The following is a 25357-nucleotide window of genomic DNA, read 5'->3' on the forward strand; positions in this document are numbered from 1 at the left end:
ATTCTCACTGCCGGAAGCATGTTGGCAGACAGTGGAGCATGGTGCTTGAGCAGTAGCTGAGAGCTCATATCTGATCTGAAAGTAGCAGCTAGAGACAGACAGACAGACTAAGCCTAATGTGGGCTTTTGAAACACAAAGCCCACTCCCACTCACTTCTAGAGTGAGATTCAAGGAGGGAAATCAGATTATCAGGTTTTGTTGTTATTGTTTTTTGTTTTTCAAGATAGAGCAGCCCTGGCTGTCCTGGGACTTGCTCTTTAGACAGGCCAGCCGTGAACTCACAGAGATCCGCCTGCCTCTGCCTCCTGAGTGCTGGGATTAAAAGTATGCACCATCACTGCCCAGCCAGATTAATAGTTTTTAAAACAAATTTTAATATGCTTTTTTTCCAAGCATATATTACATTTCAAATTAAAAATTTAAATTATCTACAAATTGTGTAAACAGTCCACCCTTTAAGTATCAGTCCTATTCTCTAAATGGTGTGTCCATTCTCTCACTTCTTTAGTGACTTGTTACGATTTTCCTGTAGGAACATGCCTACCCAGCTGATGAGCTCATGCCTTTAACCTGCCGGGGGCGTGTCAGAGGCCAGGAGCCCAGCCGGGGCGATGTGGATGACGCCTTGGGAAAGTGAGTATGAGCACAAGGCACCTAGCATGGCCTTCAGCGTGGCTGGGTCCCGCTAGGCGAGAAAATCCAGTCAGTCTGGGGCTTCGAACCCCTTTCTCATTTGTTTGCTTATTGTACATGACTGTTTAAACATGTGCCACTGCATGCGTATGTATGCATGCCTCTGTGTGTGTGTGCACACGTGCATGTATGTTATGTTTTGATTCATGATTACTAACTTATTTGTGGTGCTGGATTAGGACCCCTAATATTGAGCTTTAACGTTTTGTTCTAAAAGGAGCCCGTGAAGTTTCTTCATCTCCAGTGATACATAGGATGTTTCATATTGCTTGGTCATTGTCTGATCATGTTGCAATGCATATATATGGAGCAGCTGCTTACTAAAACTACCAGTCAGTAGGATGTAGATAATTCTGCTTATGTGTTCATGGACTGAGCATTTCAAATTCTAGTGTTACTGATCTTGTTACACTTGTTTCTTAGGTTTTCCCTAACACTGATTGATTCTTTGGACACTCTTGTGGTAAGTTCCATTTTTCTTGGAATTACTTATTTTATAAGTTTCATGATATCCACATGCAAGTATTGGAAGCGTAACCAGCATACTTTGTATGGAATAGAAGCCGTAAGAACGTAAAATGTTCAAATCTTTGCTGCTTTTTTTTTTTTTTTTTTTTTTTTTTGGTTTTTGGAGACAGGGTTTCTCTGTGTAGCCCTGGCTGTCCTGGAACTCACTTTGTAGACCAGGCTGGCCGTGAACTCAGAAATCCACCTGCCTCTGCCTCCCTAGTGCTGGGATTAAAGACATGCGCCACCACGCCCGGCCCACAAATCTTTGCTTCTTAATAAAGCTTGAACTTCACTCAATTATAAAAAATTGTTGTCAAATACAGTCACACAGCATAATAGAAACACTCAAATAATTCATCGAGAAATAGGATCACATATTTCCCCCTCCCTTTGGAAAAGGAAGTTAAAGCTTTTGAAAGAAGGTAATTTGGAAAAATGCTTTGCTCTCCTTGTTCCATGGTGCTATTCCACCTGAGCTGAAACTGCACAAGCAAAAGTTGTTTTTTCCAGCAGGGATCTTTGTCTTTTCTTTTCATCCTGGATACGAGAGATTGTGTTGATTAGTCTTAGTTTTAGAGTTGTTTGTGGTGTAGAGGGGCAAGAGTGTGTTCCAGATGCTGTGGGTCTGAAATGGTGTCTGTTTAGGGTTTTTACCATTGTTGAACCATTGTGGAATGTTGGCTTGTGTAAGCGTTTTCTTTACTTTAAATTTATGTACTTTAAATTAATACTCTGTGTGCTGATTAATCTAAAAAATAAGATAAAAATATCATTCAAGTAACAGAAAGCTTTTACTTCTTGGTAGTGTTTCTGTATTTTCCTTAACAGTACATTTTTAATTTTGGGACAGAGATCTCACTGTGATAGCAGCTTAGAGAGAGAGACAGGCCCACTTGGTCACTGCTGTGGGACTGCTTTGGTGAGGCCTCAGTCCTGCTTCCCTCTGACCTGGATGTAGCTGTGGGGAAAACTGACTGTTTAGATCTTTCAGCTGGGCTGGAGATTTGATAGTCACAGCTTCACTCAAGATGAATGAAGAAGTGCAAACTACATTATAAGAACTTTGAAAAAGATACTGTTAGATGCTGCATTTCTGCTTTAGTGGTCACGGGGAAGAGAGAGAGAAAACACACAAACTACCTCAGCAGACATAAAGATGTGTCCTGGAGCTGTACAGTCTCTTGAATGCACAGCTGTCATCTAGGAGACCAAATGGTATGAGGAATGGGAGCTGTGAGTGAGCACTGGAGAAGGGTAACATCCTTCCTCATTTGTCAGCTTCATTCCTTCAGAGGTCCTCCCATTTCTAAGTTCTTAGTGTATTTTCATGACTATGGGCTTTGGTTGTCATTATTGCTTTATAAAATCTTCAGACAGGAAGGATATAAGGTGTTTCCATGCTACATAACATTTCTACATTTAAAAATCTATCAACTTCTCTTATTGGGTGGCCACAAATTCTTACAAAGATAATATTCTTCAGGTTGTACCTTTTAAAAGAATTTGGCATTAGTTCTTGAGGTAAGATGCCTGGACTAGTAATAACAGCATTATTTGGGATCTAGTTAGAAATACAAATTATTGTGGGCTGGTGAGATGGCTCAGAAGGTGTGTTTACCCCCACGACCAACAACCTGACAAGCAGGACCCACATGGTGGAAGGAGAGAACTGACTTATGCAAATTGTTCTGATGTAGTCATGTATACTGTGGTATACCTGTGCCTACACACAAACACAGGCATCCACCCTCAATAAATGAAATACTACTTTGTAAAATACTTAATTTCAAGTGGGAATAGCAAAAGTAACTACAGATCATCATCGCACTAGGAATAAACAAGTTCATTTTGATCATTATCCCAAGTATTTTTGAGTTTAAACAGAAGAACTGGAAAAAAGTATAGTACTTTGATGGGGTTGCCTGCATTTAGAGGTGACATTATGTTGCATGTTTTTAATCAATGCAAGTATTAGTATTTCTAATTGTTTGCCTTTTGTTTGATTTTTTTAAAAAGTGTTGTAATTAAACGATTTGATAATGGAACAGAGATTGTAGGGATTAGTGTAGAGAGCCCAACCACTTTTGTTTTGTTTGTAACATATGTTAAGTCAGTTCCTCTTGCCACAGTTTAATTTTTAAATTTAAATTGTTCAAAGTGCTAGCTTCGACTTGCTGTCGTAGAATTGGGTGCTAAGACACGCACGAGTACATCCACATTACTGTGGGATCTGAAAAGGCGACAGTTCCTGAAACAGAGTAAGAGAGACTGGGGAAAGATGAGCCTGGACTCTCCTTTTGTTACTTGTTAGGAGACAAAGAAACAGGGAAAATGGAGAACCTGTTAGAATTAGTTTTGTAGCTACTCACAGGCAAAGATAAGTTCTGTCTGCAAGTTTGGCATTGGTGCTCTTGTGATGTATGCTGGAGGGAAGCAGCTCCGGGGATAGGCAGCAGGGAAGTGTGGCTGTAAGTGAGAAGAGTTCTCAGGAGGTAACCCACAGAGAAGATTAACAAGGTCATAAGCAAAAGGATGGCCAATGGGGACAGAGCAGGTGTGTCTCATTCCTAAGTGATGGACAGACAAACGGACAGATGGCAGGGCACATACTGCATTTGCTGCTGCGGGGCTTAAATGCATGTGACGCTGGCAAGAGAAACTAGTCAGTTCAGTCAGCTTCCCCACTCTCCTTGAATTCAGACTTACCCTAAGTGTTACTTGCATTTTAGGCACATACTCTTAGGGAATCTGTCACATTTAAGGTAGGATCAGATCAAAATTGAAAAAAAGCTGCAAAGTATTGTCAAAGAAAAAGATTAAAGCAGTCAAAGGCAACTTCGAGTACTGCATCTGGTCTCTACATAACATCTAATCACATCCCTAACTTAGATGGAGAAAACGAGAGCGGCCTTTGTAATGACAGTGTCCCCTTTCCATGGAGCGCATCCCAAGAGCTCACTGAGGTTTTGTTTGAGTCACAAGTCTACTCTTGCTTGATTATAATTAATAGTAATGATATCAAACACTTGCTGTTCAACACGCAAGTCAGACACTCTGGCCAAAGTGTTTTGCGTGCATGGTCTCATTTAATAAAACAGCTCTAGAGTAGTTCCTCCTTCCCTTGTAGATGAAGGGCATGTTAATATGGAATAGCTTGGCTTGAATCGCAGGTAATTCATGTGAGCAAACTAGAAATCCAATCAGGGCCTGTTCTGGACCGTAATATTACATGTCCTCCTTTGCCAGTGGGACATTTGTAGAGTGAGGGTGGTATAGGGCGAAGGCTTAGGGTCAGTCAGGTGAACACTGAGCCCGACAGTACTTTCTTCTGAAGTAGGATGTTTCTTATTTTACATGTTTATATATTTGCTTATTCTGTGTGTATGTATGTGGGTGCATGTTCCATGTGTGGTGCAACTTGGAGGAGTTGGTTCTCTCCTTCTGTCCTATCGGCCTCAGGGATTGAGTTCAGGCCATCGGGTTAGCAGCAGGTGCCTTTCCCACTGAGCAAGCCCAAGAGAGCGTAGTTTCATAGACAGTGCTTGATGAGCGCAGGATGGCTGTTTACTTTGTTCTCACTTAGAGAGCAGATCCCAGTAGAGCTCACCTCATGTAGCTCCAACTGTTGGCCATGGGCTACACACACGCACACACACGAACACACAGATATACACAGAATTTGAAGTAGAAGAACCAGAAGTAGGAAAAGAAAAGTTCTTTATAGATGCCTGTCTGTCTCATGTCTATGTATGAAAAAGAATCTTTTTATCTGAGTCACTTGGTTCTAGAAGTCTGGAACATGTTATAGGCTTTACAGGCAGAGAATGCCTAATCCAGCAGCTAAAATAGTTGAAATCTGTAACATTTCGAGTGGTGCCAGCGAGATACTGAAAACCTAAAATTTTTAGATTTTGAAGCATTTTGTATTTCAGATTTGGGGCTTAGAGTTGTTCAGCCTGTATTATGAACCCAGTCTGAATCCCTTTGATGGATCTTTATTATGAACCCAGTCTGAATCCCTTTGATGGATCTTTATTATGAACCCAGTCTGAATCCCTTTGATGGATCTTTATTATGAACCCAGTCTGAATCCCTTTGATGGATCTTTATTATGAACCCAGTCTGAATCCCTTTGATGGATCTTTATTATGAACCCAGTCTGAATCCCTTTGATGGATCTTTATTATGAACCCAGTCTGAATCCCTTTGATGGATCTTTATTATGAACCCAGTCTGAATCCCTTTGATGGATCTTTATTATGAACCCAGTCTGAATCCCTTTGATGGATCTTTATTATGAACCCAGTCTGAATCCCTTTGATGGATCTTTATTATGAACCCAGTCTGAATCCCTTTGATGGATCTTTATTATGAACCCAGTCTGAATCCCTTTGATGGATCTTTATTATGAACCCAGTCTGAATTCCTTTGATGGATCTTTTAAAGTCCTGAGGGTACATCAGTGTGTAAAGATGCCTCGTTGCTTGTACTTAACTCTTCAATTGTAGACATTATCACATTTTTATAATATCCTTAAGGGACATACTATTTTGAATGCCTCATTTTTCTGACTCTTAAAGTATGCTTACAGTGATTTTAGTGTCTTATTCTGAGTATAAGTTTTTCTTGGCTTGGTAGAAACGAATTTTATCTCATTTTTTTTCTTCCCCAAGGTATTAAACAAAACTAAGGAATTTGAAGATGCTGTGAGAAAAGTTTTAAGGGATGTTAATTTAGATAATGATGTAGTTGTTTCAGTCTTCGAAACAAACATCAGAGTTCTTGGGTAAGTACACAGTCCTAGAGTCATAATGCTAACTATAGAAAAAAGCTTCCAGCTATTTCTTGAAGGTAGCAAAGAAGTTTTTAATACTTAAAAAACAGAATTCAGGGGGTTGGAGAGATGGCTCAACAGTCAAGAGCACTAGCTACTCTTGTAGAAGATATAGGTGCAATTCCCAGCTCCCACATGGCTGCTCACAACTGCCAAAGGACTAGTCCTAGAGGATCTGATAGCCTCTTTTGGTCTCCAAAGGCATTGCATGCGTGTGGTAGACAGGCGTGCATCAGCTACCAAAACACCTATCGCATAAAATAAAAAAGAAAAGGAAAAGAAAAAGAAATTTGGAATCTAGGCATGATAGCTCAGGTTTGTGATCTTAACACTTAGAAGGAGAATTTTCAGGTTAGGTCCAGCCTAGCCACAGAGTAAGTCCCATGCCAGCCTGAGCTAGAGTGACACCCCCCCCCCCCCCCGCCCCAAAAGATAAAATTTGGGATTTTGTGAAACTGGCCACCGGGATAACATTATAATATGCTGAAACGGACACAATAGTCTTTGGAAAGAGACTCACCACAGGTGATCTGCACGTGAAAAGAAATTGTAGGTTGGCCATGTTTTCTGTTAATTATGTTAGAGCTTTCTGAGAGTCTCTACAGTTGACCAGCATTAGCCAGGAGCCTCTGTGGAGAAGCCACATGAGACAGTTTACAGCCTTGCTCCTCAGATAATAAGAAATACCTTTGCGGGCTAGAAGTATGAGATGATAAAATTGATTCGCCCTAACACTAGGTAAGTTCATGTTCAGTAGCTTTTGTAATTCTCTGCCCCATCTCTTCAGTTAAATGTAAGAAGTCTAAGATAACTTCTTGGAGACTATTAAACCTTTTAGTGAGGTTTAAGGTGTTATAAATTTTTAAATGTTATACCAAGAGTCAAAGATTCATGGTGATAAAATTAAAACTTTAAATTTATTTTGAAGACATTAAGCTCATTCATTAAAATACATGTGGTATCTAGGATGTACTCTGGCACGTGAGAATGTCAAGTACTTTATAATTGTTTGTATATTTTTGTATTTATTTATTAGTTATATGTTTGGAGGAGGGGCCTGCAGGGCAACAGTTTTCTACTTGTAGTAAGTGAGGTTTGGAGTTCGAACTCTAGTCTGCAGCCTTGGTAGCAAGCACCTTCTACCCACTGAGCCTTCTTGCCAGCCCCTAATTGTTTTTGTTTGTTTGTTTATTTTAATGTATTAGCTATGTGATTATAATAGTTTGCTACAAAATGAGTAATCAGTAAGAAAGAATTGAGTCATTCTGTAGCCTTCCCTTATGTTTGCAAATTCTTGGGAACAAATGCCCACACCATCTCAGGCAGTAGCTTGTGAATATCTTCAGTTAAATTGCAGGTAAAGTTGTGTCTTTGTGTCCCTAGGGGTCTTTTGGGCGGACACTCACTGGCCATCATGCTGAAGGAGAAAGGTGAGCACATGCAGTGGTACAATGACGAGCTCCTCCAGATGGCAAAGCAGCTGGGTTACAAGCTCCTGCCAGCTTTCAACACCACCAGCGGCCTTCCGTACCCCAGGGTGAGTCCCTGTAAACAGGCACAACTTTGTTGACACTTCCTTTGCTGTTTACAGAGTGAGTTCTGGTGATCAGAGGTGTTCCTCACTGGCTTAAGCCTCAAAGAAGATGCATCAGAGTTTCAGCTAACACTTGAGCAATGTGAAGATGAGTGTAAGCTTTCCTCAGTGTGTCAGACTAGATGGTGCTGCAGAAGGAGGAGACAGATGCCAGGATGCAGTGTGGGCCTGAGTTGTTGGTACTTAGATAGTAGTGGGAGCTATGAGAGTAGGAAGGTGTTACTCTCCAAGGAGAAGATGATCAGAAAGTGGGGCTTGGGAAGAGGAAAGCATTTGGAGATTCAGGAGCAAGCATCCCACAGTGGGCAGTGTAACAAACCATAAGAAAGAAGATCCAGGAGGAGGGAGTATCTGGTGTGATCTATTCTGGAGCAAACTAATGGGGAAGGAAGCTGCAGTGTAGCTCACTCACTCTGCGGTTCCTTCTTTGCTGCTATTAGAGAGAGCCCTGAGACCTGGCAGTAGAGTTGTTGAGGGAGCTTTGCTGTTAGTTTGTCCTCCAAGAATAGTTTCTATTTAAAGCAGTGGGGAAGGAAGCCACCAAGGATGGAGTGAACTCTCAATTTTTTATTAACACTGTCTCCCATTTGTCCAAGTCAGACATGAAGTCTGTCACTTCCCTTCATCCTGCTGCTGTGCTATCAAAGCCAGTGTAAGCGCTGGAGAGATGGCTCAGCCTTTTTTAAAGGCTAGGCTCACACCAAAAATAAAGCCAGCTTCATTTCATCCATACACTACTGTATCTTAATGTGGTTATTCTTTCCTCAGGCTTACTAGTCAGAGCACTTGGGAAAATAGTATGACTGAAACATTTTTTATTGAATTGCTTTCAAAACTTTAACATTCTTCCTGTTCCATTGAATGTGTCTTAACATTCAGAAATCTTCATAGCTTGCCAGTAGACTTTCTAATGCTCTCTCATAGTCCTTAGTCTATTGCTGTGACAAAACACCATGGCCAAGGTAACATGACAGGGAGAGGCTGTGGCTTATGGTTTCAAAGGGTTAGAGTCCATTATGGCTGAAAGATAGCATGGCAGCCAGAACAGCTGAGAGTGCACATCCCACACTGAAAACCAAGCTGCAGGGAGAGCACAGAGGGATGGTGGGAGGCTGTCAACTCTTCAGAGCTCAGCCCTGTGGCATACCTCCTCCAACAAGGCCACACCTCTTAATCCTTCACAGATACTTCCCCAGCTGGGAACCAAGCATTCAAACAGGAGCCTAAGGGGCCATTCATATTCAAATCCCCATACTCCTATACCCTAGGGAAACTACCTTTCCATCCAAAGCAATATGTAGTGCTCTCACAAACCCCTAGGGATTTTTTTTTTATAGTGTGTTTTAGGCCTTCCATCCCTACTGTCTAGTATAACTTCTCTGACAATTTAAGTCAAGCAAGGTTCATTCTCTGTATTTATGAAGACATTGTTGACTTAATAGGTGTTCAGCAGCGCGATACAGATAGGTCATATCTGTATTTTCAGACCAGAGGTCATAGCCATTGATCTCCCCACCAATTTAGTATATCATGACTGGCATTTTTATTTAATGAAAGGCTAGTATTAAACCCCATATTATTTAGATTTCCAGTTTGAGTATTCTTTCCTTTTTTTCTTCTGTATATGCACAGTGTATGTACTTGTTAGTGTGAGTATGTGCATGTGAGTTTGTGTGTGTTGGGGTGGGTATGGATGTAGAGACCTGAGGTATACGTTGGCTGTCGTTGTTTTGGGACGGAGTCTCTGATCCTGGAGCTTGTTAGTTTATCTGTGCTGGCTGTAATGAGCTTCTGGAGTCTTCCTCTTTGGGTCCCACTAGGAGAGGGGTCACAGAAGCATGCCCCCTCAGATAAGGTCCTTGTGCTCTGTGATAGCACCTTACTCACTGAGCTAGCTCCCTGACCCCCGTCTTAGTATTTAAATAGATTTCCTGTCAACAATCTTACATATTTTTGATTATTTTTCGTTTGGATGAATTATTAGAAGAAAGAAATATGGAATGCCTTTTTAAGACTGTGAGTACTTATTACCAAATTGCTACAAAAAGATACTTTTAAACTCCCTTAATATCATAGAGTTACTATGTGATACCAACACTGTATACTATCATTCTTTTCTCAATATGGTGAGTAGGAAATTTCAGTCATTTTAAATGAGCATTTCTTTGTTTGCTAGTATATTTGCATCGTTAACTGGTCATTATCTCTTAGTTTATTAAAGTTACATGCAAACTATTTAAAGCAGTATGCATACATTGAATTTACTTTCAGTATTTTTAATTTTTGTTTTATTTTCATTTTTTTAACGTAAAAAATTCTGTGTGTGGTTGTTTTGCCTGCATGTATGTGTGTGTACTACATGCCTGCATGTATGTGTGTGTACTACATGCCTGCCTGGTGTTCACAGAGCCCAGAAGTTGGATCTCTTGCAACTGGAATTTCAGGAGCTGAGGGCCACCGTGTAGGTGCTGGGAAATGAACCTGGGTCTTCTGGAAACACAGCTAGTGTTCCATCTCTGCAGCTCTATTTTTTTAAGTGTGTGTGTGTGTGTGTGTGTGTGTGTGTATGTGTGTGTCTCCCAGTGGGTTTAACTAGGGTTGCCACTATGAGCACGGGTGGGAGGTTACTGACTGGAACATGGAGACAACCTAACAGTGCCCCTCCCCTCCTCGTGATGACATATTGACAGGCCCAGTCTGGTACAGGTAACTAGAGCTGCCAGGAGTATCTGGGAGCAATGGCTGTCATGGTCAGCTTAAAAACTCACACATAAACCTTAGCCATACATTGTAATACCATTTTTTCAAAGTTAATTAAATCTTCAAAGCTAGTTCTCAGGTAAATCTCATTGTTTGACTATGACTTAGATTTTATCATCTTAATTATTTTTTTGAGAATTTGATACACAAGTACTATGTTTACATCATTTCTACCTCTCTCTGTGTGTCTCCTCTCGTGTCCCTCTTTCTCTCTCTCAAACTCATAACCTCTTAAATTATTGTTACATATGTACACACATATATGTAAAGAGACCCTCTTGAGCCCATATAGTGTTCATATGTGTATTTGACTAGGGCTCACCACTTGGGGTTGAATAACCTCTCTCAGCAGTCATTAATTTTCTGTAGTTCTTCATCTAGGGGTAGGGTCTTGTGAGATTTTCCCATCTATGTTGCAGTGTCAACAGATGTGTGGGTCTTGTTTGAGATTCCATGGGTATAGCTTCCCTGTCATATATAGAAGACACAGTCTCACACAGGACTTACATGTCTTCTGGCTCTTACAGTCTTTCCGCCCTTTCTTCCATGATACTCCCTAACCCTTTGGTGTAGGGTTTGTGTTGCAGATGTATTGACTGGGCCTGGGCACTCCACAGTCAGTTTCTCTCTGTATGTTGACCAGTTGTGGCTTCCCGTAATGGCCTCCATTTGCGGCAAAAGGCTCTTCTTTGGTGAGAGCGAGAGTTACACTAATCAGTGAGAGTAGGGTGAGCGTTGAGAAGCTCGGGGAGTTGTACTGGTCTAGGAGAGGCGGAAATCATTTCTCTTTTAGGGTCCGTGACCTGATTAGCCACTTTTAAAATTTGCAGCTACTCCCAACCCAGTGATACTTTATTTCCTTCATTTTAGCATTATTTTTGTCCATCCCTCTTTTTTGCATATATTTGTAACTTTCCATTATTATTAATTCTCTGGCTTTATATATATCCTGTTTATTCTGTCTGGATTTTAAGCTGCTTGAAGACAAAGATCCATTGCTTTGTTTCTTACCACATATAATACAGTGGTTCTCAACTTGTGGGTCGCTACCTCTGGGGCATTGAACGATCCTTTCACAGAGGTTGCATATCAGATATTTACATATTATGGCTCATAACAGTAGCAAAATACAGTTGTGAAGTATCAGTGAAAATAATGTATGGTTGGGTGTCACCACAACATGAGGAAGTGTATTAAAGGGTCATAGCATCAGGAAGGTTGTGAACCACTGATAGAGTCAGTGTCCTCAGTGCTGTAGCCACTGGGGAGTTCCCCATGCTCCAGAGGACAGCTCTATACCCATGTGGGCAGCCCTGGATAAACTCGGTGAGTCACAGAACAGAACCAAAACTACGTGGTAGGGACCAGTGAGATGGATCAGTCCATCAAGGCCTGCCATCAGGCCTCCTCAGACTGATTCCCCCACGCTGTCCTGTGACCTCTACATGCATGATAGTGCATGCATGCTGCCTTTGCCACACACAGTAAATAATGTGTACAGTAAAACAAAGACTGAGAGTGGGAGGAGGGCTTCCTGGGGGAAGGAGGATCTGGGGTGGAGAGGAGTGTGACCAGAATGTATATATACATATAGAAATGGCCAAAGAATGAATTAATTTGTAGAAACCTTTAAAATTTTAATCTCTTCTAAATATATACCAGTACAATCAAATTTTCTCTGTGAAAGACTTAACATTGTACTGGTTTCACAAATTCTTAATTAAATTTAGTTTCTTTTACAGCTAATCTAACCTGTATTCTTCTAATGATTATATTGCTATAATGTATTATTACATCATCAAGAAAGAAAATAAATGAGACTAATTTACCCTATAAGTTCTCTATGCTCAGAATATATTTTCCTGGATGTTCATTGGAGAGCCGCAGACATCCTCAGACTGACTTCACTGTTCATTCAACTCATGAATCCTTTTCACAATCTGATAAAGTCTTTATTGACAGTGAGAGATCCTAAGTTGCTCATGGTAACGTTCTCATTGTCTTTAGATTAATTTAAAGTTTGGCATCAGAAAACCAGAAGCCAGGACGGGAACTGAGACAGACACCTGTACAGCCTGTGCAGGCACCTTGATCCTCGAATTTGCTGCATTGAGTCGATTCACAGGAGCGACGATATTTGAGGTTTGCTTTTCATGACCTTTGATCTCCCGGGGTTTGAGAGGAGCTAATTTTCTTCTTTCCTTTGGCTAAGGATTAGGATTCTTATTGTAGGATTACTGGTACTTTAGTGTTACAGGCATGGAAGTCTCTGTGAGGCAGCTGTATTAGATATAAGTTCACTTTCTGTTCACAGTCCATAAAGTAACATTTTAGTTTTCTTCTTAGAACATTGTTTAACTACATCATGTAAATTTTATGACTCCTTGTTAGCACAGATGTCCTGGTATCTATATTTATTTATTAGACTTCCAAATGGCTTGTTGTATTTCTGAAACCTTCACAGATCATTTAACAGTGAAGTTTGAATATATGCTTTGATAGAGAGTCTAATATATAAATTTTATTTATGTCAAAGGAAATGTTAGTCACTATTCAAAAGACTTATATCACCCTGCATATTTTATTGGGATTTATCTTTGTCTTACATTGAAAAATTCTAATGTAATTATTTATGGTAATTTAATTATCATTAGATTTCAAGAGTTACTTACATGCCCACTTTATCAAACACATGACTTAGGCAAATACTTTAAAATCATAGGATGGTCACATGGCCAGGGCAGAAGTAGGGGATACACAGCACCATTAGAGATACTGAATCAGGATGTGAACGAAACCAGCATGAAGATCTTGTCTCTGTTTGCCTGGGTATGAATGGATGCCCATGTGTTCATATGCCTTGAGGGCAGGTTTATCAGTTGTTATTGGTAAATGGTTTAAACTGAAATCTTGAAATATTTCTTTTTTGTCTACTAGTTTTCCTTCACTAAACATATAGGCAATTGTAAACATTTTAATATAAACTAACAACTGTCTGAGATATTGATGTATTTATACGCAAAAATGAGTTTCAGTGGGAGATGCCTACAGTCTGTGGTGAGCAAGTGCAGTTGGATTTACAGCCTGTCTAATCTTTACTGTTTTCATTGGCCTATTTTGTATTTTTGAGTAAATGTTTAAAAATCATGATTTAAAAAAAAACTTCTACTATGCCTTTGACAGAGCCTTACTGTTAACAGAGTTTTGAGCTGTCATCTGGTTTTCTTTTTTTAAGTTGATGTGAAACCACATCTATGCTCAATGACTTATTTTTGTCTCTCTCTATGTTATAGTCACAAGTTGAGAAACTGTGACCAGTGACGGTATGACTCACAATGCTTAAACTGTTTTCCCTCTGACCCTAATGTATGGAGAACAATATACAAAGTAGTCAGAGATCTTGCATTAGTGTCCTATAATTAAAATTTAAACTTTGGTTAAACCCATAGTTTTACTGTGCCTGTTTTTGTTGTTGTTGTTTTCTTTAAATTGTAAGCTAGGGCTAGGGAAATATGATCAATATCAGGCTTTCCAGATTTGAAAATCCACCATGTGATTATAGTTGTGATCTGCTTTGCTGAAATATAATTGCCATGCAAGATTTGCATCAAGAATGTAAATGATTTTGTACTCTATTGCCAAACACACAAAGTAACGAATTAGGATTAATGATTTTCTTCTTGCAATGCTAAATAAGTTCATGCCTTAAAAGTAATTTAGAATTTTACTGGTAGCTATCCTTTGCCATTCCACTTGGAACATCTTTTATTGAAAGCTAAGAGTTTTATAAGAAATAAATTCAATTTAATATCCAGTGAATAAAAAAAATGAAACCTGTTGTAAGATTATACATTATATATGTACATATACATTAGTATACAAATAGGCCCTCAGTTGATTTGCTAATTTTTCACTAGTAAAATTATGTATCACTTATAAAACAGTATCTGGGATGACTTTGAAAGATAGCATAGCAACTGTGAATCTTCTTCAAGTTTGCTAAATGAGACTACGTTAGGAGATTTCCACTTTGTACTTAGGTGGTAAGAATTATGTTAACAAGTGTGTTAATTATGTTAGCAGTTAGTATAATAGCCTATCTATGTATGTGACCCATGCTACAAGGGTGAATGGCCATGGGTATACTCCAAGTGAGATCATTTAATCTGAAGTGATTGAAAGTGAGCCAAGCAAGATTTTATGGAAATTTATAAGTGGTTGTCTTAAGAATTTTGCTTAATTCTTAAAAGATCCTGTGGCTCTTTGATTTATAGATTTCCCACTCTTTGCCAAAGACAAAATTCTTTAAATATGCTTTTGTGTTTTAATTACAGGAATATGCAAGAAAAGCTCTTGATTTTCTCTGGGAGAAAAGACAGCGAAGTAGCAATTTAGTAGGCGTGACTATCAATATTCATACTGGAGACTGGGTGCGCAAAGGTATGCAAGCTGGGCTTTTAGACCCAGACCTTTACATCCTCAGGATGGTTGGTAAATGCAGTATTTGTGAAAATAATCAGGATAGTGTTGTCCATAAACTTAATGAATTAACAGGTGCAAGGAGAAATTCGACACCGGGTTGATTTCCTTGAGGAATCAGAGTACTGCATCTCACTTCATGGTTTAGTGGATATATTTAATAATGTTATCACAGTCTCCCCTCTCCCCTTCGTGTGTTTGTGGGGGGGTGCACACATGCATGCATGTGTATATGTGTCTATGTGTTTTCTACCTCTAGAAATAGACTAGAGCATAGACTCTGGAGTCATATTGTTGGAATTTAAGCTGTTATGTAGCTTATGTTTGTCTGTATCCACCACTGTAAGATGAGACATTAGTACTACTTCAGAGTTACTGTGAAGGTTAAATAAGTTGGCTTGGAACCCTGAGGACAGTCTTGGCATGTATGCGGTGTGCACTTGAAAAGTCCCTAGTAGTCCCTCTGACCAATAACTTTACTTGTGGAGTCTAGCCTGAGGAAATAGTACAAACGCACAGGAAATTTGTTTCCAAAGATATTCATCACATATTTACTTATAATACTGGAAAACAGAACTAAGTGATATCATAATAACTTAGAAATCTATATTTACATGTCACGGTATTACATTTTTAAAATTAATTATAATGAGGGAAAGAAACATAACAATGTTATGAACAATTAGTATTGGGTCTCAGATAAAGACTATTTTGTGTTTAAGACTCCCCTACTAGACAAGCACTGAAAAGTGGAAACGCACCAGAATGTCTCTAGTGAGGACACCTTTTATGTTTCCTTGCTCTACAAAAGGCTTGTCTTGTTTGTCTATAAATTCAAATTAATGAATTTATTAATCTGACAACTAAAATAAATGTAGTGCTTATATTTAATATTATATAATTTTTTGTTCCTCCCCATATTCCTTCTCTAACTTCCCTCTTCTGTCTCCCTCCCCATTTGATCCCTCTGTATCAGTCCCCGCCCCTCACCCCACCCATCCATAACTGTCTATTTCCCCTTTCTAGGGTGACCCAGCTCTCCACCCAGTCCCTTACTTTGTACCTAACCACTGAGGTTTATATGGATGCAGTTTACTAGTGGAAGACTTAGCAACTAAAATCCACATATAAATGGACACACACCATATTTGTATTTGATGTATTTTAATCTAGGTTATCTCATTCAGATGATTTTTTCTTTCCTTTTATTGTAAATAAAGATAATAAAAACATATAAAATATACACACTGTAATATTTTAAAGAGAAAAAATTTAAATGTGAATAGCTGTCAGCTTTAATGTTAATTTTTGTTGTGTCTCAGGCCTTGTGCCAGTAACTTTATTTATATTCAGTGTTCTGGTTTCTGTTTTCATCTGAATGTGTCCTTAGTTTTGGCTTTGTAACACTGGTTCAGATCCTTTGCACAAATTTGCGAGCAGAGCCTTCATCCCAAATGTTAGGAGTTAGAATTCTACCGAATGAGAGAGGCTTGGTGCATGGAAGCAGAAAGAACTGTGGTTCCCTGCTAGGTTTCCATTAGACTCAGTTTAAAAATCATGTTAAAGATGAAACCAACTAACTCTTTGAAAAAGTGCCGGGAAAGTATTTCCCCTGAAGTCCTAGAAACCATGAAGGCCATCACTCCACGTGGAGAAGGGAGAGGGGAGAAGGACGGCAGCTTTGCCAGCAGTGGTTGCAGAGCAGTGACTCAGGTAGCACCAGGGTCTCGTGCCTGGAGAGCTCCTGGGGGCTGTGGAAGTGGCAGGATGATTGCTGGCCCAGAAATGCCACAGAAGTAGGCTATAGCAAGGGCTGGCAGGACCTGCATTATTATCTTCGAGAATCCAAAGACAGGTGGGCAGGCAGCAGCTGTGGAAGTGTACCCCCACACACTAAAATGCCGTCATTAACCCTATGCTACTGCACAGTTGTAATGTGCGTCTACACTGTTGGGCAGGAATGGTGATTTTCTTCTCTGTCTGTATTGTCTTATTTAATGATATTGTTATCAGGTAGAACAAGATCCTCTCCTCCTCCCCACACACCCACCTTTAAACTCTTTCTCAGAAGACAAACCAAATTCCAGTACTACAACAGAACCCTAGAAAACAATACAGTACCCAAAAAGGAAAACAACTGTAACAAAATGAAAACACACAAAGAAACAGTGTAGTCCATTATTCCTTTGCCAACTACTCCTGAAAATTTAATAACTGCCCTGGTGTGGTTAATAAATATACCCAGGTTTATCAGTTTTATTAGTTTTTGTTTGTGTCTTAAAAAAAAACCACGTTTAAGTAAATAGATATTAATCTGACAACTAAAATAAGGGTAATACTTATATTTAGTATTTATACAAATTTTTCTAGGTTTGTTTAAATGGTTCCTGAGAATTTACTTTATAATTCTTCAATTTTCCGTAACTTTTTTTTTTAGGTTGTCATAATCTTCTTGAATTCCTTTTTTATGGTGTGATCATGGGTCCAGGCTCACCCATTTAGTTAGTCCTCTTTAATACCAAGTGCCTCTGAGCGGCACTGCGGCAGTAGCTTGTTAGAGGCAGTCCTGTTATATTGTATGTGGGCCTTGTTCTGCTCCTACCTTTATCCTGCTGCCTTCTCCCAAGTGAAGAAGCCTTGCTTCTTATGTTTAGTGTTGTTTTGCTTTCTTCTTAGTGAAAAATTTCACATCTAGCTATTTCTAAAAAAGTGTATTTCTTTTGTTTAAGCTTCACTAAATTATAACACATTGTATGTCCCTGTGAGACATTTTTGTTTAACAATACATTACTAAGATTCATCCTTACTGCAGTGTGAAGTAACTCACAGCTTCAAATGCTACAATAATAATAAACCAGCTAATGGACACATACATAAGTGTTTTCAAAGATTTTGCTGATGTTATCATTGGTATTATAATGTTGTGCAGTCACTCCTTGTCCATGCATAAGTTTCTCTTGGCTGTATATCTAGGAGTAAGAAGTGTAGATAATAGTGTAAGTCAGTGTTCTCTGCTTCAGGACATGAGTTCTAATTCCAGTCTATTCGCTTCTGTGCACTGTACTAGCAGCATGTAAGAGACCTGTGTGCAGGCATCGTTTCTAACACTGTATTGCAAGCCTTTTAAAGTGTGAGAACACTTTTAAGAATGCCAAAAAAAAAGACCCAAACAACAACAACAACAAAACAAACAAAAAAACCCCAAAAAACAAATAAGCAAGCCAGTAAATATGACGACATATTTGACATCACTGGTGACAAACTAAGTGAGCTCTAGAATGCCACCCCACGTGGTTTAGGTTTTTGTTTTTTGGTTTTTTTTTTCTTTGGTACTAGGGAGTCAAATCCAAGTCCTTACCTTTTGCATTTTGGTTAGATTGTGATTTAAAAATTGCAGAATTGTCCCTACATCTCTGCTGCTGTTTGTGAGTTGTATGCCTCTGCGTGCCCTCTTCCAGCTTATGGTGTGTGCTCTTCCATTAGGGTCTTTTCATTTATAATATTACTCTCACCAGCTTGTCTCTGACCCTATTTTGTTTAAAGAACATTTCCTTAATATGATAGTAATAGTTTCAAAATTTTGATACTAAAATTGATATTTGTGACTATCTAAAGTTGATTGGTATCTGTAACATGAGATGCAGTTGCTGTCAGCAGGGTTTTCACCTTATAAATATAGTTTTCAATTATACTTGTGATTTGGTGGTCTGTACAGTACCTATATGCTGGTACCTGTTCTAAAATCTATCAAGTGTTCTTTTTTGACCTAAAACATAGATAGTTTTTGTAAATGTTTATTATGGATTTAGGAAAGAATATTTTTCCTAATTGTTATTTGTAGAGTTCTGTACATGTCAGTTTTCTCAGTGAATTTTTTGTTTTATTGTGCATTTTAATTGCACAAAGTAATGGGCATCACTGTGACATTTTCACATACATATACATGTCATGTTCACTCCTCTGTCACTTTCTCTTACCCCCTCCTTCTTCCTTCCTCCTCCTTCATCCCTCATGGGATCCCTCTACTGTCTGGGTCCTCTTCCACTCCCTGCACATACCTGGTTTCCACATGTGATAGAAACCATATGATTCTTGTTTTCTAAATACCACGTCTTAGTCAGTGCTTAATTGCTGTGAAGAGACCTCATGACCAAGGCTCTCATAGAAGAAAGCATTTAATTAGGGGTTTCTCAGAGTTTCAGAGGCTTAGTCCATGACCACTGTGGTAGGGAGCATGGAGGTACACAGGCATAGTGCAGGGTATCTGATAGTTCTGCATTTGGATCCACAGGGCTTTGGAAACATTAAGGCCCACATCCAGTGGTACAAAGCCGGACACGCACACTCTTCACAAGAGCCAAACCTCCTGATCATTCTCAAATAGTTCCCAGTGACTAAGCATTCACAAATATGGGCCAGTGGCGATCAACCATTCTTGTTCAAACTGCTTCACAGCATAATTAATTCTTTGTGGCTGAACACACACACACACACTTTTTTGACTGTTCATTTGTTTATGAGCACCTAGGTTATTTCTGTAGTTGGTGATTGTGAACGGAGCTGCAGTATCAGTATGTGGCTGTCTCTATTATGTGCCAGCTTTGATTTGTCAGATGTATGCCCCGGAGAGGACCCCATGGTAGCGCTGTGTTTTAAGGCTTTATTTCTCTCCCCATTTCTCCCTCTGTGCCCTGTTCTCTGTCTCTCTTCTGTCTACCTCCTCCCCCCCCCCCCCAGCATGAGGACAGTTTAATTCAAGTTTCACAGAAAACCCCAGGGCTGACAAGCTGTAAATCTTAGCAGCTGCCTGGAGGAGGAGGATGTTGAAGGGAAAGAGAAAAAGCTGTGCCATTTGAGTTAAGCCAGTGTGAAAGTTAGCCACATGACAGACAAGCTGCCACATGGTGGTGAAGAGAGGAGCTGGACAGAAAGAATGCAGAACACATTTGCCCAATGTGTTAGGGAAAGTGTACTTGAAAAGACAGAGAAGAAACGAAACCCACAAAAGCTGGTACACTTACAGAGCTCCATGGCTGTGGTGCTGTGACTGTACAGAAGGTAGGGTTCTGGGAAGGGCACATTATCTTATTAAAGGGATAACTATTCCTCCCATCTCCTTAGTGTGGCTTAAGGCAAATCAGCCATTGTCAGAGGTGACATCCTCATCAGTTGATTGACCAACCCAACTGATTTAACTCTTAAGGGAAGAGTCTGTGCATAGGCAGCTCAGGACAGGAAACCCAAGTGAAGTAATTTCAGATATGCCCTTGGTTTTCTGGCCAGGAAGTATCAGAAGAGAGCTCTGATTTCTTATTTTTTCCCAAATGAGCACTTCTGTCTTGCAGACACAGGGTAGGATTAGAATTCCAGTCTAGACAGTCATCCCATCTGGTGAACAGCTTTGAAACGAACGGTCTCTGGGTTTTCATGGGGAAGATGGGCTTTATCCACTCTCCAGCTTGAGTTGTCTGTAAATGGTTTTAGGGTGTGTCTGCAGAGAGGGGAATATTATAGTGGTATTATTGGATGCCCATTAAGGGAAAGATATTTTCTTCTGGTCAGAAGAGAGGAATATTTAAAATTTTAAAATCCATAATGAGTTTCATAGTGGCTGGGCTAATTTACATTTCTACTCAAATTATCAACAATGTATAGACCGTACTGATTACCTGTTTGCTTAACCTGTCAAGGATTAAAATAGATGATCTCTATCAATGATTTTTATACTCGTTCCATTGAGTACAAGAGGTGAGTTCATTTTAAAGTGCTTTCTCGTTAGCTGAACTATGATCACTATGCAGTGATCCCCTCAATGTCTAATCCTGTCTCAAAGTAGCTGCCTCCACTTTGTCTTACAGTGTTTACCAGGCACACCTCTCCCCATCCTATGCAGGCGTTTATGCTGTAAATGTGTCATTTATACGATTCGCACATATCTCAATGACTTTTTACCTTTTTCACATGTTAATCTGTTAGTATTTTAATACATATAGGTTTATGCTACCTTTATGTTATTTCAGTATGTTACGTCTTTTCTAGTTGTTTTTTATCCTCTTGTTTTTGGAAGCTTTGCCTCTAAAGACAAACTGAACGTGCTCTCTGATCCCTGTGTCTCCTCCTCCCAACTCTTTTCTGTTCTATCCACAGTTCTGAGTGTCTGTATGGTGTCTCTTGTTTTCTTTTGGGGTTGTTGTTTTCGTCCTCATCTTTCCCCTCTTAATGCTCCCTCCTCCACTGTTGGAATAACAACACGCTTCATTAAGGCACTTACTTATTTGGACTTAGAGTGTCGATTAAAATACGTGAATTGTTGCTTAGTTAACTAGACTCTGCATAAATGGGTTCTGCTCCAGTGTTCAGTCACTTGCACATGGAGAATATCCAGGGGGAAAGTTACATCTGTCCTATTCTAACCATATCTAAATTCATTGTCTCTAAACAATGCAGTATAAAAAGCATGTAAATAGCTTATACATTGTACTTTGTGTTAAAGTGAACTTGGAGATTGCTCAAAGCATATGAGACTATGCCAGTTTATACCATTAAAATCCCCATGAGTCCTGAAACCAGTGTTCAGATACAGAGGTGATTGTACAACATACTAAACTGTGTGTGGTAGTGTTCCCTAGGCACCAAAGCTGTGTTTCTATAGTTGGTGGTTATTTTAATATTGGAGTGACAGCTTAGCTATATGTAATTCTTGGCTTAAGTTCCTTTCCATCAAGTTTTAAAAATACAATTCTTTTATTTTCAAACATCCTGATAAAAATGTGATATTGCTCTTATTTCTATGCCCTTAATATGTGCTCTGCCCTTTCTTTCTGGAAGATTGTAAATAACAAAAACAATGAAAAACGTACAAAAATGTTGTTACAATTTAGGTATGTTTTCTCCTTTCCTTCAGCATTTTTGGGACCTTTTAAATTTAAAATGCTTTTAATTGCTAGAATTTGGTTTCTATTTTTTTAGATATTTCAATTTGTGTTGGATAAATCACTGTTAACTATCCTCCATATAGCATAGACATGGTTATAGCTCTTTTTCTAAATAAGAAAAATTGTAACCAATTTCCTATAGCAACTTTTTAACAATAAATTATTATCAGCAAGGGAGCTGTTATTCACAAAGCAGATAGGGTTGTAATTCTAGAGATGTGCAGTTGTTACAGTAAAGAGTTTCATGAGCCGGGTGTGGTGGTGCACGCCTTTAATCCCAGCACTCTGGAGGCAGAGGCAGGTGGATTTCTAAGTTCGAGGCCAGCCTGGTCTACAAAGTGAGTTCCAGGACAGCCAGGGCTACACAGAGAAACCCTGTCTCGAAAAACCAAAAAATAAAAAAGAGTTTCCTGTTGATGTGCGATTTCCTTCTGCTGCACGAGTGTCCTCGTTGGTTTCAGACCTGTTTACTAAAGGTCCACCTTTGTGTGTGTTTCCTGTAGATAGTGGAGTTGGAGCGGGGATCGACTCATATTATGAATATCTGTTGAAAGCCTATGTCTTGCTTGGAGATGACAGTTTTCTGGAAAGATTTAATACAGTAAGTTGATTTATTTTCCTATTAATTTGTAGCTAATTTCACAAGTTCAAGTTTGATGAAAACGTAACAACCTAAATGATGTTGTTAAAAAAGTTTGTCTTAAAATGTGTTGTAGCATTTTGTCAGCTCTCACTGATGATGTTGGGCAAGGCAGCATGCAAGTGGGACACATCCACAAAATAGTCTCCTCATCTTGTATCAGAAAATTTCTAAATTTGGCAATGTATGGCAGAATAGGTAGATTTGGGTTTTACCTAATCTTGTTTTGAACAAAGAAGGCAGTTGCTGGAATGAGATACAGCTTGCTGTCTCTCTTTGTGTTCCAGTTCTATTTGAAATATTGGAAGTTTGGCCTAATCTTTGATAATACCAACCAATCAGGGTTTGGGTAGTGCATATATATTCCAAAAGATGGTGTCTTCAGAATGGACCATAAGAACCACACATAGGGGCTTTGAGGACGGAAATAGTTGGACGCATTGTAGGCTGTTTGTAATTGAAGCAAGCTAAAGTTAATGTAGCAAACTCATCAGCTGTGTCACTATAGTCACTTAGGCACAATTTCCCTTTTGTTTGTCCACCCATCAGTTCATGTGCATTTTATATGTGATATGTTTTGATAATACAATTCAAAGCAGTAGAGAGATCTTGGTTTATATGCTGTTTGGGCAGCATACTGATTTTGTGAGCATCTCTGGTTGCCTTTTGTTTTGGGAGATTACAAGAGTTTTTATATACACAGTGATTAGAACATAGCTAACTAAACATTGTCAGTAATAGCGATTAAATCCCAGATGAGCTAGCAAAACAGCTTAAATTGTGGCTGAAGAGATATCTCAGTGGTTAAGAGTGCGTGCTACTTTGACTGAGAACCTGGGTTCAGTTCCCAACTCCCATATGGCTGTTCACAACCCCCTTAACTCTAGTTCCTGCTGATGCCATGTCTTCCTCTGGCCTTTCCAGGCACCAGGCATGCATGCGGTGCACAAACATGCATTCAGACACTCGCACATGAACATAAAATAAAAATAAATACAAAATACAAAATCCTACTAAACTTTTGAGTATAAAAAACTGTCGAAGTTTTCTACATAGATGTGAATTAAGTCAGTAACTTCTTTTCATTGACTCATTGATACAACTTGTCCTGTTTTCAAAGCGTAGGCACATATAGGAGAAGCTGTTAAAGAAGGGGAAAAGGAGTCTCCAATAACAGAAAAGGTAGTGGTAGCAGACATGAGAGTGGTAATGGTGACTCTGTGCATTGGTTTTGGTAGTAGTAAGTACCAGAATATTGCGTTAGCTGAGAAGGGACCACAGTTCTAGGTAAAGGGGAAAAACTAAGCTCTGTAAGATGAAGACTGTGATCTTGTTCCAAGGGAACATCAGTGGACCACGTAGGCATCCTAACCATCAGCTGGCCACACAGTAGATAAAGATGCTTAGATCTGTTTCTCAGAAGACCCTACCCCACTTTTGTTTTATAAATGTGTTCATATATGCTCAAGTGTATGTGCATGTGTGCGGAGGCTGGAAGTTGATGTTGACTGTCGTCTTCAATTGCTACATGCCTTACTTTAGTGAGACAGAGTCTCTTCATCAAACCCAGGGTGCCACAGTTTGGCTAGACTGGCTGGAACAGCAAAGGCTCGTCCTGTCTCTACCTTCTAAGCCACTGGGGTTAGAGAATGGTGCTGCGCCTGGGGTTAGAGAATGGGGCTGCACCTAGGGTTAGAGAATGGGGCTGCACCTGGCTGTTTTACATGCATGCTGGGCGTCTGAACTCAGGTCCTCATGCTTATGCAGCCCCAGGAAGTCTCATGTTAGCTGTAGGCTTTAATATTCTGCCTTGGGAAGATACAGGATCATGTATGTAGCCTACAGTACCTTTGGACTCCTGTTCCTCTACCTCAGCCTCCCAGGGTTGGCATTGTGGGCACTTAACACTTTAGTAGCTGTTTGTATGAGTTGTGTGCTCTCTCTCTCTCTCTCTCTCTCTCTCTCTCTCTCTCTCTGTCTCTCTCTGTCTCTGTCTCTCTCTCTGTCTGTCTGTCTGTCTGTCTCTCTCTCTCTCTCTCTGTCTCTCTCTCTCTGTCTCTCTCTCTCTGTGTGTGCGAATGCACCCATATGTGGTCTGTATACATGTCTTAGGTTTGACACCTTGGACATGCTAGACAAATGCCCTTCTGTTGAGCTATATCCATACTTCTGCATATGATTGAGAAAATATATAGCAGTATATGTAATTTCTTTCACCTAAATATTTACATAATCAATTGACATATAAGGAATTTATCTACATATCTATATATATTCAGATGTACTTATTTTACTGTATTATATATATATATATATATATATATGTACATTACATCTATTTTCATGAGCATTTTGTTATGATCTTTCAGCATTACGATGCCATAATGAGGTATATTAGCCAGCCGCCTCTCCTACTTGATGTGCATATTCACAAACCAATGCTGAACGCTCGGACCTGGATGGATGCACTACTTGCCTTTTTTCCAGGTTTGCAGGTGAAGAAGCCCACTTTCTTCATATTAAAATAAATGTATTCTAATTAAGTGCATTTGTGATCTCTAAAAATCCAAGTGATAAAAGTGATCATTTCAAGATTGTACTAACTTTGTAATGCAATGACTATAGATGAAATTAATTCATGCTTTGCTAAATGATTTTGTTGTTTACTTCTAGGTTTTAAAGGGTGATATTAGACCTGCTATTGAAACTCATGAAATGTTATACCAGGTGATTAAAAAACACAATTTTCTACCAGAGGTAAGCTAATAATTGAAATTCACACACACACGCACATGCACGCGCATGCACGCACGTGTACACATAAAAAAATTTAAGAACACTGTTGGCTGTTATTGGTTAAATTTTAAATAGACTAATTTTAAGTAAGTCCTTGATTCATTTCACAGAGGAT

At 39.4% G+C, this 25357-nt stretch overlaps 1 protein-coding gene across 7 annotated transcripts in view; it reads left to right on the forward strand.

The window, feature by feature from the left end:
- Window positions 1-25357, forward strand: part of Edem3 (ER degradation enhancing alpha-mannosidase like protein 3) — a 66072-nt gene that overhangs the window by 14419 nt on the left and 26296 nt on the right. For all 7 annotated transcript variants that reach the window (XM_085841906.1, XM_085841916.1, XM_085841927.1 and 4 more), the window contains exons 3-11: window positions 534-634; window positions 1118-1157; window positions 5878-5990; window positions 7422-7575; window positions 12400-12534; window positions 14727-14832; window positions 22310-22407; window positions 24816-24941; window positions 25120-25203. In XM_085841906.1, coding sequence (XP_085698032.1) covers window positions 534-634; window positions 1118-1157; window positions 5878-5990; window positions 7422-7575; window positions 12400-12534; window positions 14727-14832; window positions 22310-22407; window positions 24816-24941; window positions 25120-25203 — 957 coding nt within the window. The remainder of the gene's footprint in view (window positions 1-533; window positions 635-1117; window positions 1158-5877; window positions 5991-7421; window positions 7576-12399; window positions 12535-14726; window positions 14833-22309; window positions 22408-24815; window positions 24942-25119; window positions 25204-25357) is intronic.

Source organism: Mus caroli, unplaced genomic scaffold (assembly GCF_978045245.1).
Source record: "Mus caroli unplaced genomic scaffold, Mus_caroli_1 scaffold_1, whole genome shotgun sequence".
Classification (NCBI taxonomy): domain Eukaryota; kingdom Metazoa; phylum Chordata; class Mammalia; order Rodentia; family Muridae; genus Mus; species Mus caroli.